The sequence below is a fragment of the Geotrypetes seraphini genome, chromosome 2 (genome assembly GCF_902459505.1).
Source record: "Geotrypetes seraphini chromosome 2, aGeoSer1.1, whole genome shotgun sequence".
Taxonomy (NCBI): Eukaryota; Metazoa; Chordata; class Amphibia; order Gymnophiona; family Dermophiidae; genus Geotrypetes; species Geotrypetes seraphini.
In genome coordinates, this window is record NC_047085.1 from 510,275,231 (window position 1) to 510,293,925 (window position 18,695).

General features: G+C 48.8%; 1 protein-coding gene across 6 annotated transcripts in view; it reads left to right on the forward strand.

The window, feature by feature from the left end:
- The window catches only part of LOC117354629 (zinc finger protein 184-like), an 88,885-nt gene that overhangs the window by 12,082 nt on the left and 58,108 nt on the right, over positions 1-18,695 (forward strand). For 5 of the 6 annotated variants that reach the window (XM_033932439.1, XM_033932444.1, XM_033932445.1 and 2 more), the window contains one exon: positions 17,170-17,289. In XM_033932439.1, the coding sequence (XP_033788330.1) occupies positions 17,170-17,289 (120 nt within the window). The remainder of the gene's footprint in view (positions 1-17,169; positions 17,290-18,695) is intronic. The other variant, XM_033932440.1, reaches the window with a different exon arrangement.

An 18,695-nucleotide genomic window follows, 5' to 3' on the forward strand; every position in this document is an offset into this window, starting at 1 on the left:
CAGCCCCCCACAACTTCAAGCTGCCTCAGTTTTGCTCCAGGATCTACACGCCTCTCCGCCTCGAGGCAGACGCTTTTCTGCTGGGTTGGGGGAATCGCTTCCTATATGCGTTTCCTCCTTTTCCTCTTATTCAGAAGACTCTGGTCAAGTTGAGATCAGACCATGCCACCATGATTCTAATTGCTCCTCGGTGGCCCAGACAACCTTGGTTCTCCCTTCTACTTCAACTCAGCAGCAGGGAACCCATACTTCTTCCAGTGTTTCCTTCACTACTCACTCAACATCAAGGTTCTCTACTTCATCCCAATCTGCAGTCCCTCCACCTGACAGCTTGGTTCCTTTCAACATAACTCCTCACCAGTTTTCTCAAGCAGTGAGGGAGGTCTTGGAGGCTTCCAGGAAGCCTGCTACTCGTCAATGCTACTCCCAAAAATGGACTAGATTCTCTTCCTGGTGTATTTCCAATGCCACGGAACCTCAGCGAGCTTCCCTTTCTTCTGTATTGGACTACCTTCTACACCTATCTCAGTCTGGTCTCAAGTCTACCTCCATACGAGTCCACCTGAGTGCTATTGCGGCTTTCCATCAGCCTCTACAGGGGAAACCTTTGTCTGCTCATCCTGTGGTTTCCAAATTTATGAAAGGGCTTTTCCATGTCAACCCTCCTATCAAACCTCCTCCTGTGGTTTGGGATCTCAATGTTGTCCTGTCTCATCTCATGAAGCCTCCGTTTGAACCTCTCAACAAGGCTCCGCTTAAGTATCTCACCTGGAAGGTGGTTTTTCTGGTGGCCCTCACGTCTGCTCGCCGCGTCAGTGAGCTTCAGGCCCTAGTGGCGGATCCACCGTTCACTGTATTCCATCATGACAAGGTGGTTCTTCGTACTCATCCGAAATTCCTGCCTAAAGTGGTCTCTGAATTTCACATCAACCAATCCATCGTGCTTCCAGTGTTCTTTCCAAAGCCTCATTCTCATCCTGGGGAAGCTGCTTTGCACACTCTGGACTGTAAACGTGCTTTAGCTTTCTACTTGGATCGCACAAAGCCTCACAGAACTGCTCCTCAACTGTTCGTCTCCTTTGATCCAAACAAGTTGGGACGACCTGTATCGAAGCGTACCATCTCGAACTGGATGGCGGCTTGTATCTCTTCCTGCTATGCCCAGGCTGGATTATCCCTTCCCTGTAAGGTCACAGCCCATAAGGTCAGAGCAATGGCAGCCTCTGTAGCCTTCCTCAGATCGACACCGATTGAGGAGATTTGTAAGGCTGCCACTTGGTCCTCGGTTCATACATTCACCTCTCATTATTGTCTGGACACTTTTTCCAGACGGGATGGACAGTTTGGCCAAACAGTGTTACAAAATTTATTCTCTTGAAATTGCCAACTCTCCCACCATCCCATTGGGGTTAGCTTGGAGGTCACCCACTAGTGAGAATACCTGCCTGCTTGTCCTGGGATAAAACTTACCGTAACAGTTGTTATCCAGGGACAGCAGGCAGCTATTCTCACGTCCCACCCACCTTCCCTGGGTTGGCTTCTCAGGCTAGCTACCTGAACTGAGGAGACACGCCCGGTACATCGGGCGGGAAGGCACTGGCGCATGCGCGGTGCGGGCATCTCGAAACTTCTAAGTTTCTTCAAGCAAGACATGCTTTCAAGATGTCCGTGTCGGGGCTCTGTCGGATGACATCACCCACTAGTGAGAATAGCTGCCTGCTGTCCCTGGATAACAACTGTTACGGTAAGTAACATTGCTTTACCTTCACGTCCTATCTCAAACACCTGATTGGATTGTTGACAGCCTTTCAGGCGGACTTGCTGGCCTCCCGCCAAGAGGCGTTTGGCCTGCTCTTTGAGGATTTCTCAAATCTGCGGCTTCATCTGTTCCATGCGGTGTATGATGGATTTGAGCTGTCGTCCAGGGTCTCCGCCTTTGCGGTGGCCTTGCGCCGGCTGGCTTGGCTGCGCCTGGTCGACATGGATCCAAATCTTCAGGATCGCTTGGCCAACCTCCCCTGCGTGGGCAAGGAGTTATTTGATGACACCATTGAGGCGGCTACGAAGCGCCTCTCGGAGCATGAGAAGTCGTTTGCTTCGTTGGTCAGACCGAAGCCGTCCTCGTCGAGGCCCTATCGGGCCCCCCCGCAGCGTTATCCGCAAAAGTCTACTCCGGCCTTCTCCCGGCCCCCGCCCAGACACTAGCAGGCACATCCTAGGGCCTTGCCCAAGTCCCAGCCGCCTGCCGTTGCGAAGCCTTCCCCGTCTTTTTGACGGGATGAGCGGATGGGGGCGGGCCACCTCCGCACCAGTGTCAGGCCTCCTTCCCATCGGGGGCCGCCTCAGAGCATTCTACCCTCGTTGGGCGACTATCACGTCGGACGCATGGATCCTGAGCGTGATTTCATCAGACTACTCTCTCAGCGTTCGGGAGCTTCCTCCCGACAGCCCCCCAAACGCGTGTCCTTCCAATCGGGCACAGTTGTCCCTCCTTCTCTCGGAGGCTCGGGCTCTTCTTCGCCTGCGGGCGATGGAAGTAGTCCCTCCTTGTCAACAGGGGCGGGGGTTTTACTCCCTTTACTTCTTAGTTCCGAAAAAGACCGGGGACATGTGCCCGATCCTGGACTTAAGACGCCTCAACAAATACCTTGTGCGGGAAAAGTTCCGGATGCTTTCCCTTCCGGTTCTTTATCCCTTGCTGGACGAGGGGGACTGGCTCTGCTCCCTCGATCTGAAGGAGGCCTACACGCACGTCCCGGTGCATCCCGCTTTTCGCCGGTTTCTGCGCTTTCAGGTGGGGGAGTTACATCTTCAGTATCGGGTCCTCCCCTTTGGTCTGGCCTCGTCCCCTCGAGTCTTCACGAAGTGTCTCATGGTGGTCGTGGCGGCCCTGCGGTCCCGGGGCTTCCAGGTGTTTCCCTACCTGGACGACTGGTTGATCAAAGCACCGTCCAGGGAGGGGGCTATCTCAGCGACCCGACAGACTATTTTCTTTCTTCAAAGTCTGGGGTTCGAGGTGAACTTTCCAAAATATCAGTTATGCCCCTCCCAATCTCTACAGTTCATCGGGGCCGTGCTGGACACGGTTCGCCTCCGTTCGTTCCTTCCTCCTCCTCGACTGGAATCACTCGTCCGTCTGAGTCAGCAAGTATCTCTGCTGCCCTCGGTCTTGGCGAAACGCATGATGATCCTTCTGGGGCATATGGCTTCTACTGTCCATATCACCCCGTTTGCCCGATTACATCTGCGGATCCCTCAATGGACGTTAGCCTCTCAGTGGCTTCAGGACCGGGACCCAATCTCCAGTCCCGTGACGGTGACTCCCTCTTTGAGACACTTGATCCGTTGGTGGGCCAACTCTTCCAATCTTTCCAGGGGTTTGCTCTTTCTCGCCCCTCAACACCACAAGGTCCTAACCACAGACTCTTCGGAGTATGCTTGGGGGGCTCATCTGGACGGGCTGCGCACTCAGGGACTTTGGTCAGCGGAGGACTGTCGCTGCCACACCAACGTCTTGGAGTTTCGGGCCATTTATCTGGCCGCTGTGGCCTTCTGCCACCTGCTTCACGATCGGGTGGTTCTAGTCCGTACGGACAACCAGGTGGCGATGTATTATGTGAACAAGCAAGGGGGCATGGGCTCCTGGTCCCTGTGTCGGGAAGCTCTTCTTCTCTGGGAGTGGGCGGTTGCCCACAACATCTTCCTTCGAGCGGTTTACATTCAAGGAGAGCAGAACTGTCTGGCGGACAAGCTCAGCCGCCTTCTTCAGCCGCATGAGTGGTCTCTTCACTCTCAGGTCTTACGTCAGGTGTTCGAGTGGTGGAGGACCCCTCAGATAGATCTGTTTGCCTCCCCCCTCAATCACAAACTGCCTTTCTTCTGTTCCTGGATGTACTCCCCGGATTGTCTCGAGGCCAATGCCTTCTTCCTCGCTTGGGAGGGGAAGTTCCTTTACGCGTTTCCGCCCTTTCCTCTGATCTTGCGGACGCTAGTACATCTCAAGTCTACGCATGCCACTCTGATCCTGGTTGCTCCTCGAAGGCCTCGGCAGCCGTGGTTCTCCCTGCTTCTTCAACTCAGTGTCAGGGAGCCTCTGCTTCTGCCTGTTTTTCCCTCTCTGCTGTCTCAGAGTCGGGGTTCACTGTTACATCCCAATCTGCAGTCTCTACATCTGACAGCTTGGTTTCTTTCCACCTAACTTCCCTCCCCCTGTCCCAATCGGTACGGGAGATTTTGGAGGCTTCTCGCAAGGTTTCGACTAGACTCTGCTATTCGCAAAAGTGGACTAGATTCTCTTCCTGGGGTTCGTCTCATCATCTGGATCCTTTGTCGGTTCTGGTGTCCTCGATCCTGGAGTATTTACTTCATTTGTCTCACTCTGGTCTTAAGACAAATTCTATTAGGGTGCATCTTAGTGTAATTGCTGCCTTTCATAGGCAGCTTGATGGGAAGTCCCTTTCTCTTCATCCTTTGGTTTCTCGTTTCATGAGGGGTCTCTTGAATGTCCATCCTCCTTCAAGCCTCCCCCAGTGGTTTGGGATCTCAGTGTAGTTTTGACTCAACTTATGAAACCTCCTTTTGAGCCCATGGATAAGTCTCATCTCAAGTTTCTCACTTGGAAGGTGATATTTCTGCTGGCGCTCACTTCTGCTCGAAGAATTAGTGAGCTGCAGGCATTGGTAGCGGACCCGCCTTTTACTGTGTTCCATCATGACAAGGTGGTTCTCCGCACTCATCCTAAGTTTTTGCCTAAGGTGGTGTCTGATTTTCATCTCAATCAGTCCATTGTTCTTCTGGTGTTTTTTCCGAAGCCCCACTCTCATCCCGGCGAAGTGGCGCTTCACACACTTGACTGTAAGCGGGCGTTGGCTTTTTATCTTCAACGCACTCAGTCTCATCGAACGGTTCCTCAATTGTTTTTGTCCATCGATCCTAATCGTTTGGGACGCCCTGTTTCCAAGCGCACCTTGTCCAACTGGTTGGCTGCCTGTATTTCCTTTTGCTACGCTCAGGCTGGTCTCGCGCTGCATGGTCGGGTCACGGGTCATAAAGTCCGAGCGATGGCGGCTTCTGTCGCTTTCCTCAGGTCAACGCCTATCGAGGAGATTTGTAAAGCTGCCACTTGGTCTTCGGTTCACACTTTCACCTCACACTACTGCCTGGATACTCTGTCCAGGAGCGACGGCTGGTTTGGCCAGTCGGTTTTGCGTAATCTGTTTTCTTAAATTGCCAACTTCCCTCCGTCCCTTTTTGATTTGCTTGGAGGTCACCCACATGTGAGAATATGCTGCCTGCTTGTCCTGGGATAAAGCACAGTTACTTACCATAACAGGTGTTATCCAGGGACAGCAGGCAGATATTCTCACAACCCTCCCACCTCCCCGAGGTTGGCTTCTTAGCTGGTTATATGAACTGTAGACCACGAGGAGGGGATGCGCCCTCTACTGGAGCAGGAAGGCACGCATGCGTGGTGCAGCACAGCAAACTTGAATCTTCAATCAAGTTTGCTTGAAAAGCTGTCCGCGTCGGGGCTCCGTAGATGACGTCACCCACATGTGAGAATATCTGCCTGCTGTCCCTGGATAATACCTGTTACGGTAAGTAACTGTGCTATATTCACCCTCTTTCAAATGGTATAGAGGTTTAAAAAAGGGAAATGCGTTAATGAAGTCATTAGGTTCAATTTATTTCTGCATGAATTTAAACAACTAAAGAAAAAAAAAAGATAAATATAGCTCATCCAGTCATACAAGAAATGGCTGTACAACACCTCTAATAATGTTTTGATCACTAGGTTCCTTCCTGAGGTCTCACTGAGGATATGAAATAGATGCTATCCCCACTTCCAGACCTCTTCCACATAATTTATGGAGAGGTGTTACTGAGCCTTGAAGGACACCTGTGTGATTGATCTTTATCTGCTTCTTTTTTATTTTGCTATAGTGCAAAATAAGAGCTAGGACAAAACAGTATAGGTAAAGATGCAGGTAATAATTAGCAATGTATTTAAAATATTTTATTTTTATTTGCTTATAATGTCTTTGAAAGCTGCTTGATGATAATACAACTTTAATTTAATTATTTATAATGTGTGTGTCTGTGTGTTGGGAGGGACAACACCTACGTCAACAGTAAAGTTAGAATAGGGTCATTAAATCCAGTGGTGTACCTAGTATATATGACAGCCAGTGCTAATCATTTTTTAACAACCCCCTCCTCTATATAAAAAAAGATATTTTTAGTAATAGTCCATGAGTCACACAATAAGGGTGAATCTAGGAAAAGGCAGCATCTTAAACACTGCAGTGAGCACTAGAACACCAACACACGACTTGTAAAACTAAACAAACCAGATCCTACACAGACAATTGATCCTGTAGTCGATGCTAACAGAAAGCCATGTCCTTTTCATACACACAGAACACAGATACACCCTCGCCCAATATGGAATAATCACAAACTAAAAATAGAAATATGTAGACAAAAGTTAAACTGAACCAAGAAACCAGACTGCATACAATGCAACACCACAGAAACAGTGACACGTCCCCTAATACTGTGCAAAATATAAAGACAGTAGATGTAAATTTGAAAAAAACTTCTACATAACAGTCATCACTTTACAAATTAACAAATAGAAATAAAATAATGAGAAATATGAAAATACCATTTTATTGGACTAATCCATTTTTCAATTAGCTTTCAGAGGCCAAATATTTCTTCAAGACAGTACAGTATACAGCTGTTATGGTATCCTGTCCTGACCTGAGGAAAGGAGTTTAGTCCCCTCCCCCCCCAAATTGCCTTATTTCCATTTCCTATTGATAAATTTTAATCAATACAGTTACAATACTACTTGATTCTACGTAAAGCAACAAAAATATTTTTTTCTACCTTTTGTCATTTCTGCTTTAGTCATCTTCTCTTCACTCTCTTCTTTCTATTCAGCATTTGTCCTCGCTCCCTTCCATGCAACATCTGTCCTCTCTCTTTGCCCCTTCCACCCAGCCTCTGCCCTCTCTCTACCCCTTCCATCTACTGTCCACCCTATCTCTGCCCCTTGCATCCACTGTCCACCCTTTCTGCCTTTTCCATCCAGTGTCTGCCCTCTCTCTGTTCCATATGTTCCATATGGTATCTTCCCTCTTTCTATGTCCCGTCAATAAACTCTATATCCTGTGCCCTTTCTCTCCTTTGTACATGATTTATTTCAGCTTCACCCCCTCTCCATTTTTTGTCTCCACCCCTCCCCCCTCCCCTATGCTCTGGCATCTCTCTCTTCTCCTTTCCTTCCTTCCCACTCCACCCATGGTCTGACATCTCTATCTCCTTCCCTTCTCTCCCCCCTCTCCAGTATCTGCCTCCTGTCTTTCCCCTTTGGTCCAGGCCTCTCTCTTTCTCTCCGTCTTTCTTCTGTGAGGAGATCATGTTGATCTTGAACACTGAATAATTCTTCCACATTCTCCATATCACTGTACTGTAGTCTGGTCCAGCTTTGGCACTATTACATGGGTAATAGTAAATTCATTATGCATCAGCTTTCCACACAGAATGCCACAAGTCTCTATTTCTTGTGCTGTGCTTACATCTGCCAGCGTCAGAAACTTGTGAGACAGATCCCTTGGCAATACTATACTTCGGAGCCCTTTGACCATCTGGTTCTGTATGGCTGCAGGCTTTAAAGCTCTGTTTACTGGAGGAGACTGTCCAGCATACATAGTTGCATCACTCTTAAGGATCTGATCAGAGATTACATTAGACAAGGTGGTATTTTTAGGCATGGAAAAACAGGACATGTTCTCCTCAATCTGCTCAGATGCCTTCAAATGCCCTTTAATGTTCATCTGATCTAGGGCTAAATCTTGCCTCCTGAGCTGATCTTCAAAGGAGAGCGGAGTGAGAGCCAAATCGGGCGCGGGCTGCAGTGAGATCCGTTTTGGGCCGCATGTTGTGCAGGGCTGGACTAAGGCAAGTTGTAAGCTTCCTTCCATTGCTGACCTATCTTCCATAAGTCAGCAACGGAGGGAAGCTTACAACTCACTTCTCTTGCTTGCTTCGGGGCTTCCTCGTTGCGGTTCCTGCCTTCACGGAAACAGAAAGTAGGCAGGACACGGCAGCGAGGAAAGCCCGAAGCAAGCAAGAGCAAGTTGTAAGCTGACCTGTCTCCTATATCAAACCCATGCTCTGGGGCGTGTGCATGCCGACTTCTCTTCTCTTCCCCCCCCCCCCCCGGGACGTGACTTCCGGTTTCGGAGAGGAGAGAAGAGAAGGGAAGCGGCATGCACATATTAGAGCCCCGGATCATGGGTTCAAGTTGCTTGCTGGCGTTAAAAACAACAAAAAAAAGTCAGGCTCCTGCGATTCAGGCTGTGCCAAGTCAGCCCGGTAAATCTCCAAGCCGGTGAGAAGGTTTTTTTAAAAAAAATGTTGAGCAGAAGGCGGCAGCAGCAGCAGGATTGCGATCGAGATTACAGCTGGGCGGTCATCTAAATTAGCTGGGCGGAGCGCCCGGCTGAAAGGCCCTGGGGAGAACACTGATGTAATAAGAGTAATACAAGAAATCCTCACCAACTTCTGTATCTATCTATTAGAGGGAACAACGTCAGGTCAGGCCCTTAAAAATTGTGCACCCCCCACCTCCCGGATCAGTCTTGGTTTCTCATCTTTTCAACCTTTTTATCTTGCTCTTCTTTAGCACCTCTCTAGACCAGTACAGCCTACTGATGGCTGTAATTCTGTGCTCAGTCTTCAGCAGGTGTGATAAGCTGTTGCCAGTCTTCCCTTGGTTAGTTGGGGGAACCAGGAGTCATCTGGTGGCACAGGAGGCGGCTCTGCTCATGGCTTGGGCAGAATCTCATCTTCTGGCCATCTCGGCTTCCCACATAGCAGAAGTGGAGAATGTTCAGGTGGACTTTTTCAGTCGTCACATGCTAGATCCTGGAGAGTGGTGTCTCGAGTTGGTTGTGCAGACTTGGGGTCAGCCAGTCATGGACCTGATGGGCACTAATATCAACACCAAAGCGCTCAGGTTCTTCAGTTGGTGCAGGGATGTTCAGGTTGAGGGGCTGAATGCTCTGGTACAGCCTTAGCCGAAGGTGGGCCTTCTGTTCGTGTTTCCTCTGTGGCCAATGGTGGGCAGAGTTATTCTTTGCATTGCTTGGCACCCCGGCCACATGTTCTTGGTGGCCCCGGACTGGCCCTGGCGCCTGTGGTACGCGGATCTGGTTCGTCATCTAGTAGCATATCTTTCTCTGCCCCTCTCACTCGACCTTATGACTCAGGATCCCATTTCAATGTTCAATCCGGGTCCCCTTTGTTTTCTGGCTTGGATCTTGAGCAGGAACGCCTAGGTAAGAAGAACTATTCAGATAAAGTGATCTCCACTCTTGGGGTCCTGGAGGCTTTCCACTTCTCAGACTTATGTGCATGTTTGGCGTATTTTTGAGGAGTAGTGGGCTGCGCATGGAGTGGTTTTCTTTTGCACCTCTTTGTCTAACATCTTGGAGATTTTGCAGGATGGCTTGGGCAGGGGCCTGGCTTGGTCTTCTCTCCGGTTTCAGTTTGCGGTTTTGTCTGCTTTTCGCGAATTGCTGCAGGGTAGAAACTTAACTTCTATTCCGGATATGGTTCGCCTTTTGAGGGTGGCCAAATTGTTTTGGCCTCCAGTGCGGCCTTCGGTTCTTTCTTGGGATCTCAATCTGGTCCTGTCGTGCTCGTGCACCCTCCTTTTGAGCCAATGGGTTGAAGGACCATACTCTTAAAGTGGTCTTTTTGGTGGCCATTACTTCTGTGAGGCTCGTTTCTGAGCTGCAGGTTTTCTCTTGTAGGCCTCCCTTCCTGGAGTTTTTTTGGGAGTGGGTTGTCCTTCCTTTCTGCCGAAGGTGGTCTCACCTTTTCATGTCAACCAGTTCGTGGTCCTCCCAGTCTTGGGTAGCCGGGAGGGCTCTTCGGAACAGAGGCAGTTGTGCAAGTTGGATGGCTAACGGGTCCTTCACTCTTATGTTAGCGGACCCAGGAGTTCCAGAAGTCGGATCATCCAGGAGTTCCGGAAGTCAGATCATCTTTTTGTTCTCTTAGCAAGTCCTCGTAAGGGTGATGGCACGTCCAAGGCTACCACTGCACGCTGGATCAAGGAGTTTATCGCTTCTGCATACCTTCTTCAGAAGTAGTCTGTTCCGGAATTTCTCAAGGCTCTTTCCACTTGGAGTCGGGCAGCATCTTGGGCTGAGTCTTCTCTTCTGTCTCCAAAGCCACGGTTTGGCCTTCTCTGCATTCCTTTGTGTGACACTACTGTGTGGACGTTCAGGCACATAAGAACTGCCATTTCCGGATCAGACCTTTGGTCCATCAAGTCTGGCGATCCACACACGTGGAGGCCCAGCCAGGTGTACACCTGGTGTAATTTTAGTCACCCATATTGGGATGCGGTGTTCGGTGAATGTGTTCTTGTGGCGACTCTCCGGAGGTCTCACCCAGGATGGGTACTGTTTTGGTATGTCCCATAAGTAGAAATTAGGTTCTTGCCTACAAATTTTCTTTCTTTTAGACTCTCCAGACTGGCACAGCCCCCACCCTATCTGTCTGTCCATTGTTCTTACGGGATTCACATGAAGAGGGTGTTTTAAATGTAGGTTCTAGTATTTTTCTAGGGTTGGAGAGATCAAAGAACAGCGGCTTTAGCGTAGCTGGCAACTGTGGGGACGTTTGATGAAGGGACTTTATCTATGCATCTTACAACAGTATTGTTCTTTGTTAGTTGTTACTCATGTTCGGAGTCTTTTTACAATGTTTATTTCTGCTTGGCTATTCGGCAGACTGAGGATGAGAGGGAAGTACAGCTATTTCTATTACAGCCAAAAAGTTTTGTCTCTGGTCATGGCACGCTATTACCCATCAATAAGCTATACCGGACTGGAGAGTATAAAAGAAAGAAAATTAGCAGGTAAGAACCTCATTTCTCCTTCTTCCATACATTTTGGAATAAAACTTCTGTATGCTCTTTGAAGGATTTACAACATTCTCTAGAGAGAAACATTGAGACCTGATTCTCTGGTCACCTGTGATGGGGCCAAAATATCTGACCCTTCCCTGGAATTGGCTGGTGTTGAACCAGGTCATTCCTTTTTCCTTCTGTCTCCTTAAATTATCCTCCCTTCTGTGAGGAGTAGGGGATTTGGCCTAACCATTCAGATAAGACACCAAATATGAATTCTAATTAGCACTCCAAGTTCTCTGAGAAAAGGACCACCTTGAGTACAACTGAGGTTCAGGGAAAGTTTATTGTGGAAATCACAACATTGCAAAAGCGACAAAGAAGACAACTTCTGGTTTCACTGTAGGCAAACGCTAACTTGGCTACAAAGCATATTTCTTAGATAATAAACAATGACACATAGCTCCCTAATACTCTGCAAAATATAAATATAGCAGATGTAAATTTGAAAATACTGACAATCACCACTTTACAAATTAACAGATAGAAATAAAACAAAAATTGATAATAATATACCATTTTATTGGATTAATCAATTTTTCAGTTAACTTTCAGAGGCCCTAGCCTGCTTCTTCAGGTCAATATAGTATACTGCTGTTACATTATACTGTCCTGACCTGAGAAACGGGGTTTTGGTCTCTAAAAGTTAGTAAAAAAATGTATTAAAATGAGTCCAATAAAAAATTACCTTATTGTCTGCATATAAAAGTTTTTTTCAATACAACTACAATTACTATTTTATTCTAAAGCAACAAAAAAATTTTCTACCTTTTGTCGTGTCTGCTTTAATCATCTTGTCTTCACTCTTCTTTCTAGCCAGCATCTGTCTGCTCTGTCTTCCATGCAGCATCAGCCCCTTCCATCCACTGTCCGGCATCTTCCCTCTTTTTATGCTCCTTCAATAAACTGTCTATCCTGTGCCCCTTCTCTTCTCCTTTGTACATGATTGATTTCAGCTCTGCCACCTCTCCATTTTTCTCTCTCTGTCACCACTCCGCCCCTAAGCTCTGGCATCTCTCTCTTCTCTTTTCTTTCCTTTGCACTCCACAGTCTGGTATCTTCCCTTCCCTAATTCTCTGGCATCTCTCTCCTTTCCTTTTCTTCCATCTCTCCCTCCCCCTCCATGCTCTGACATCTCCTCCTTTCTTTTCCCTTGGTCTGGCATACTTTCCTCCTTCTCTCCATGCCCTGGCATCTCTTCCTCCCTCCCTTCCCTCCAATCCTTGGCATCTCGTTTCATTCCTTCCCTCATCTTCTTTCTCCCTCCAGTTGGGTGCAGCAAGTCTCTCCCCCTCTGCTCTCTTTCCTCCTTCTGTCACCCAAGGCCTGGCGTCATGAACTTCTTTGAGCAGCAGCATTCACAATTCGCTGCTGTTGCCAGCTTCGGGCCTTCTTCTGTCGGGTCCTGCCTTCATGGAAACAGGAAGTAGGCAGGACCCGGCAGAGAGGAAGGCCTGAAGCTGGCAACAGCAGTAAATTGTAAATGCTGTTGCTAGCCAAAGAAGTTAATGACGCCAGGCCGAGCACCCAGGGCAGACTGCTACTCTCCCCCCCCCTCAACCCTCCTATCTCTCCCTCCCATCACGAGACTCTAAACAGCACTGCTCTACTCTAAGCAGGCTGCTTCAGGGCCGTGATTCCCTCTGGCACGTCACTGATGAGGGAAGGAGGGAGAGATAGGAGGGTCGGATAGGGTTGGGGGGGTGCCGGGATGATGATGAGGCTGCTGGCGAATCCAGCAAGGATGAGGCCCCAAAGCACAGCACTGGCGGGCCCCCTGACCATTTTGGCCCTAGGCCTGTGCCTACTGGGCCTTTCCTTTAATATGGCCCTGCTTCCCCCCCCCCCCCCCCCCCGACATCTCTCTCTTCCACTCCATGGACTGGTATCTCCTTTCCCTCCCTACCATGGTCTTTGCATCTCTTTCCTCCTTTTCCTGGTCTTCCTTCTCCCTCCTTCCCTCTCTCCCCAGTTGGGTGCAGCATTTCTCCTCCCCCTCCCCCAATTGGATACAGCAGAAGCAGCATTTCTCTTCACCCTCCCCCCTAATTGGGTGCAGCAGCATGTCTCTTCCCCCTCCCCCCATTGGGTACAGCAGCAGCATTTCTCTTAACCCCCCCCCCCAATTGGGTACAGCAGAAGCAGCAGCATTTCTCTTCCCCCTCCCCCTCTAATTGGATACAGCAGCATTTCTCCTTTCATTCACCCCCCCCCCCCCGTCTCACACACCCGGCAGATTCGCTAAAGACAAAGGCAAGTTGCAAGTTTCCCTTCGTTGCTGACCTATCTCCCAAAGGTCAGGGACAGAGGAAGGCTTACAACTTGCTGCTCTTGCTTACTTCGGGCCTTTCTAGTTGCCGGGTCCTGCCTTCGCGGAAACAGGACCCGGCAGCGAGAAAGGCCTGAAGAAAGCAAGAACAAGTAAGCTTCCCTCTGTGGCTGGCCTATCTCCCGCATGCTCCGGGGCCCTAATGGTACCACTGTCCGTGCCGACTTCTCTTCCCTACCCCCCCCCCCCCCCCGACGTAACTTCCGGTTTCGGAGGGAAGCCAGATTCGAGTCGCTTGCTGGGTTTTGTTTTGTTTAAAGTTCAGCGGGAGTTTTTCGGCGGCTCTTCAGGCTGCGCGTTAAGCAGTGGCGGCAGCAGGATTCGGCAGATGACAGCCAGGCGGGCATCTAAATTTGCTGGACGGAGCGCCCAGCTGAAAAGTGCTGGGGAGAACACTGTAATAGATAGAAGGAAAAATGGGAATGAAGGGTTTCAGAAAAAGCATCACTTTACAGGTCATGGACCTGATGGGCCGCCACGGAAGCGGGCTGCTGAGCGCGATGGACCTCTGGTCTGACCCAGCGGAGGCAACTTCTTATGTTGCAGTGTGGTTTCTTCCAAGAATTATTAAACAGAAGGCTGGGAGAGATAGGAGATGGTCAAACACTTTGAAATCATAAATGTTCAAGGGGGGAAATATAGGTCAAGAGCTCTTTCAGGATAAGTCGTACATCTGGATAGTAGAAGAAACAGCACTGCCCAGTGGATTTCTATACACAGGCTGGATTGCCAATGACTAGAAGAGGGGGGTGGGCTGTAGAGAGCCACAGTTTGCCATGTTGGAGTATTGCAACAGAAGTTAAAGGTGTATTACGAGAGGGTTTAGAGGATTAGTTGGGGGGGGTTGGATTGTATTAGTAACTTAGAGGCCTTTTTAATAAATCTTAACATCCACTAAATGCCACGTGACCCTTAGGCATAAAATATGACACTCAATATTTAGCATGTGCTAATTCTATTAGTTTTCAAAAGAGACTGAAATCTCCTGGGTTCTTTTGTAAACAAAAAAGCAACTAGCAGGGAGGAAATACTCTGCAGAATAGCACTTGGTTGCTCTTCAGTGCAGGCTCATGACAAAGTATTCAAAAGCAATGAGTTAACACTCCAAACGAAGATCAGACTTGTCCACACACTCATTTTCTCAGTGGTCAATTACGGATCACGAAATCTGGACACTGTGGAAACAAGAGCTTTGGTGCTGGAGAAGGATTTTAAGCGTGCCGTGGACTGCCAGAAAAACTAACAAATTGATTCTGGAAGAGATCAAACCAGCGATGTCACTCGGAGCCCAAATGATGAAATTACGACTGTCTTATTTTGGTCACACCACCAGAAGAGAGAGATCACTGGAGAAGGACATCGTGTTTGGGAAAATCGAAGGAACCAGGCGAGTAGTCGGATGGCTGGACACGTTGAGAACGACCATGAGGATGACGCTGGAGGACCTTTCCGGACTAGCACAAAACAGATTTTCTTTTTAGATCCACAATTTATCATGTTGCTAGGACTCAAGCACCTAACAAGAACAATAGTGGGAATTTAAGGAAGGTTGTTGCTCCTCCAGCTAAACCACAAGAGCTAAGCTGTAGGAATATTATCAGATGAAGATTGGAAGAAAGCAGAGGGTCCCGTGGATCAGGAGATCTTAAACATCCCGACCTTCCCCCTCAGCATCCCTTACAATCTTCCTATCAGGCCACTAATAAAGTTAGGAAATTGCAGTATCTGAAAACCCCAAGCGGCGGCCCACTGGACTCCTCCCACCTTCCAGGTCTGCCCATGCTCCATAAAACTTGGCCATTTGCGGCGCACGCCTCACACCACCTTGAACTGCACTAGCGCACAGAAATCACCTTTTAGTTTAATTTATATTTTACTTGTTTATTTTATATTGTCACAGCCCTAGCCTTAAGGCTAGGCGTGTGACAGTCAAATCTCCTCCAAATCCTTCCCTTAGCTTGAAAAGGGCTGATCACTGCAGCAGGTTGAACTCTGATAGACAAACAGGGTCTCTGTTTCCTTTGAAACATCAGTCTACAGAATCCCAGGGAGTAGAAGAGGAGTGGGAGAATAGCCTGTTGCAGAGGGAGGGGACTTATTCAAAAGGACAGCCTAAGAGTCAGTCTCAGAGAGCAACTAATGAGCCTCTGCTGGGGCCAATTAAGACTAAACTGAGAGGCCAGCAAATGGCTATATCTCCACAAATATTCCACAGGCAAAACTAAAACTTTACCAAAGTTCGTTTGAGACATGGTGGACTCTGCATATGAAGTTTCATCAAAATCCGTGATGGTCATGCAGTGCACTTTCCAAGAATCTGATCACTTGACATGGAATGACCCAAGTCTAAAGCAGTATCAGTGCTGGTGCCAAATAAATCCAAAGTGCTCTGGTGCTATACGATCAAATCTAATTGAGACTGTAAAGAAAGAATCTCTGAAATTCTTTGCTGGAAAGTTTTCTCTGGAGAGGGATGTGGGAAAATGATTTTGGCTTCCTGCCCTTTTTCCAAGCTCCCATCAGTCTGAGCATGCTCAGTGTGTTTGTTTTACCTTATTCCAGGGATGAAGAAGTTTGCATATATTGAAATGAGGGTGCTAATTCATTATTTAGAGTCAGAATTTGACTATAAAGATGAGTAAGGAGGGTTTATGAAGACAAAAAAGAGGACACGTGACTCCACCCACACTCCACCCATTTCCTTGGTCCCTCTTGCCATCCTCTGTACCTTTTTAGCGCTTCTTTCTTTCTGTCCCTTCTTCCAACCCTCCTCCTCTTTCACTCTATTTCCAACCTCCTCTCCTCCTATTTCTGTCTCTCCCCTCACATCCAGCACTACCCTACTCCATGCTCCTTTGTCTAGCACTACCTCCTTTCCATAATGCTTCTACAGCCCTCCCTCCCTTCATGCTGTTTCTCCAGCCCATTTCCCTCCCTCCCTCTCTTCATTCATGCTGTTTCTCAGGAGTCCCTCTATTCCAGGGGTCTCAGAGTTCCTCCTTGGGGGCTGCAATCCAGTTGAGTTTTTAGGATTTCCCCAATGAATATGCAAGAGATCTATGTGCATGCACTGCTTTCAATGCATATTCCACTCCAGGTTATTGAGGCCAGCAGCGTGCCAGATTTTAAGGCCAGATGGGATAGACATGTGGGATCTATCCGCAAAAATAAATAGGGTGGGTCATTAGAGTGGGCAGACTTGATAGGCCGTGGCCCTTATCTGCCGTCTATTTCTATGTTTCTATTCATTGGGGAAATCCTGAAAACCAGACTGGATTGCGGCCCTCAAGGAGGGACTTTGAGATCCCTGCTCTATTCCATTTCCCCAGCCCCCTTCCCTCTCTGCTTTCGAGCTCCCAACTTTTTTGAGGACTGTCTAGGATGTTTTTTTGGGGTTTTTTTTTTTTTTTTAAGATGAGGGAGTCTGTCATTCCCGACTCTCCTATTTACTTCTTTCCTGGGCCGGCTGCTGTAATCATATCTTTGGGCAGCCGGCAGCAGCAACGAAGAGAGCTTGCTGCTGCCCGCCTGCCCCAGAAGCCACCTTTCTGCAGCGACTTCATGTTCTCGCATAGGCGGGACTTGTACAGAGATGGCTTCTGGGGCAGATCAGCAGTAGCAAGCTCACCTTGCTGCTACTGCCAGCTGTACGAAGATACGATTACAGCTGCTAGCCCAGGGAAGAGCAGTGGCAGTCAGGGGTGACAGACTCCCTCATCTTCAAAAAACAGACCTGGACGTCCTCGAAAAAGAGGACATGTCTGGGTTTTCACAGATGTCTGGTAACTGTAGGTTTTCCTGAAGTATAAAATTTTTAAGAAACTTAATGCAAATTTTTTTACTCCAGCAACAGGTTCTCCGACCTTCACCCCTAAAATTATATCCTACATCGAACGAGGGGAAGAGCCATACATCAGGGGTGAGCCTGAATCAGAGGAAAGAGAATCTGGGAAAGGCAGCTGCTCAGGTGAGTGCAGTAATAAGAGGGACTGGGGTAAACACCTTCTGTAGGGGAACTGCTGGGGATGAGGATCAGTCACTTGGACTGTAAGTGAAGGTTTAACCTATGGGCCACACAGTCTTAGTTCTGGAGAGGTGGAGGAGAGGAAAGATCCAGGTTCCTTTCTGTTTATCTGTAACTTCCCTCCAGCCTTAGCCCCCCCCCCCCCATGGGTCCAAAATTTCTCTTCCCCCAGCCCATATCAGTCCATCATGGCGCAATTTTACCTGAAGGAGCGAGCTGCCCTTTACTTCAGCTCCAGCTCTGGAGCCAGCCAGCACTCTCACATGATTCCAAAAACCCCACCACCACCACAACAGGTACATGATAGCAGTGGCAATAGCCCCCCCCCCCCACCCAGGTTAGCATTTCCTCCCCATCTTCCCTTACGCCGACGTAAGGGAAGATGGGGAGCCAGCTGCACTACAATGAAAAATCTTCAGAGGCCTGTTTTGAGACCTTCCTTTTGCTGTCGAGCCCCTCCTTGATGTTACTTACACCCTGTGGTGGAGGGGGGTTGCCGCTGCCACTATCGCTGTACCAGAGGGGGGGGGTGTTGGCTGGCTCTACAGCTGGAGCTAAAGTGAAGGGCAACTGGCTCCTTCAGGTAAAACTGCACCACGATGAAAACTTTTCAGAAGCCTGTTCCCAAGACCTTCTTTCTGACGAGTCCCTCCTTGATGTAACTTCCCATTTCGCGAAACCGGAAGTTAAATCAAGAAGGGGCTCATCGTCAGAAGGAAGGCCTCGAAACGCACCCTGGAAGATTTTCATCTTATGGCAGCTGGCTGGTTCAGATAATGTAGATGTGAGGGGAGCCGCGGAGGAGATGCTGTTCTGTGGGGGTCTTACCTCTGCCGCTAACGCTATCACTGTACCCGAGTCTGACCTTGGTGCAATTATTATCCCAGGACAAGCAGGCAGCATATTCTTAACGCAGGGCTGACGTCACCGACGGAGCCCCGATACGGACCTTTTTAACTAGAAAGTTCTAGTTGGCCGCACCGCGCATGCGCGAGTGCCTTCCCGCCCGACGGAGGAGAGCGTGGTCCCCAGTTTCTTCGTTTCCGCGGAGCGAAGAAGACGCATGTGTTTTCAACGGCCATTGAAAAATCAATTCCTGCCTTCCCGCTCGCGTAATTTTTCGTTGTTTTTCTCTTTTTTCCCTTCGGGTTACTTTCCCTTTTATTTTCAAAAAAAAAAATCGTCGGATTTTCTTTATTTTTCAGGCCGGCCCCGGCGGGGCCTGTTGCCACCATACAGGCCTCCGACTTTGATTTTGCGGAGGCCGTGTTTCCCTTCATGCCCCCTCAACCGGGCTTTAAGAAGTGCCAGCGGTGTGCACGCCCGTTCTCTCTTACCGACCCGCACAA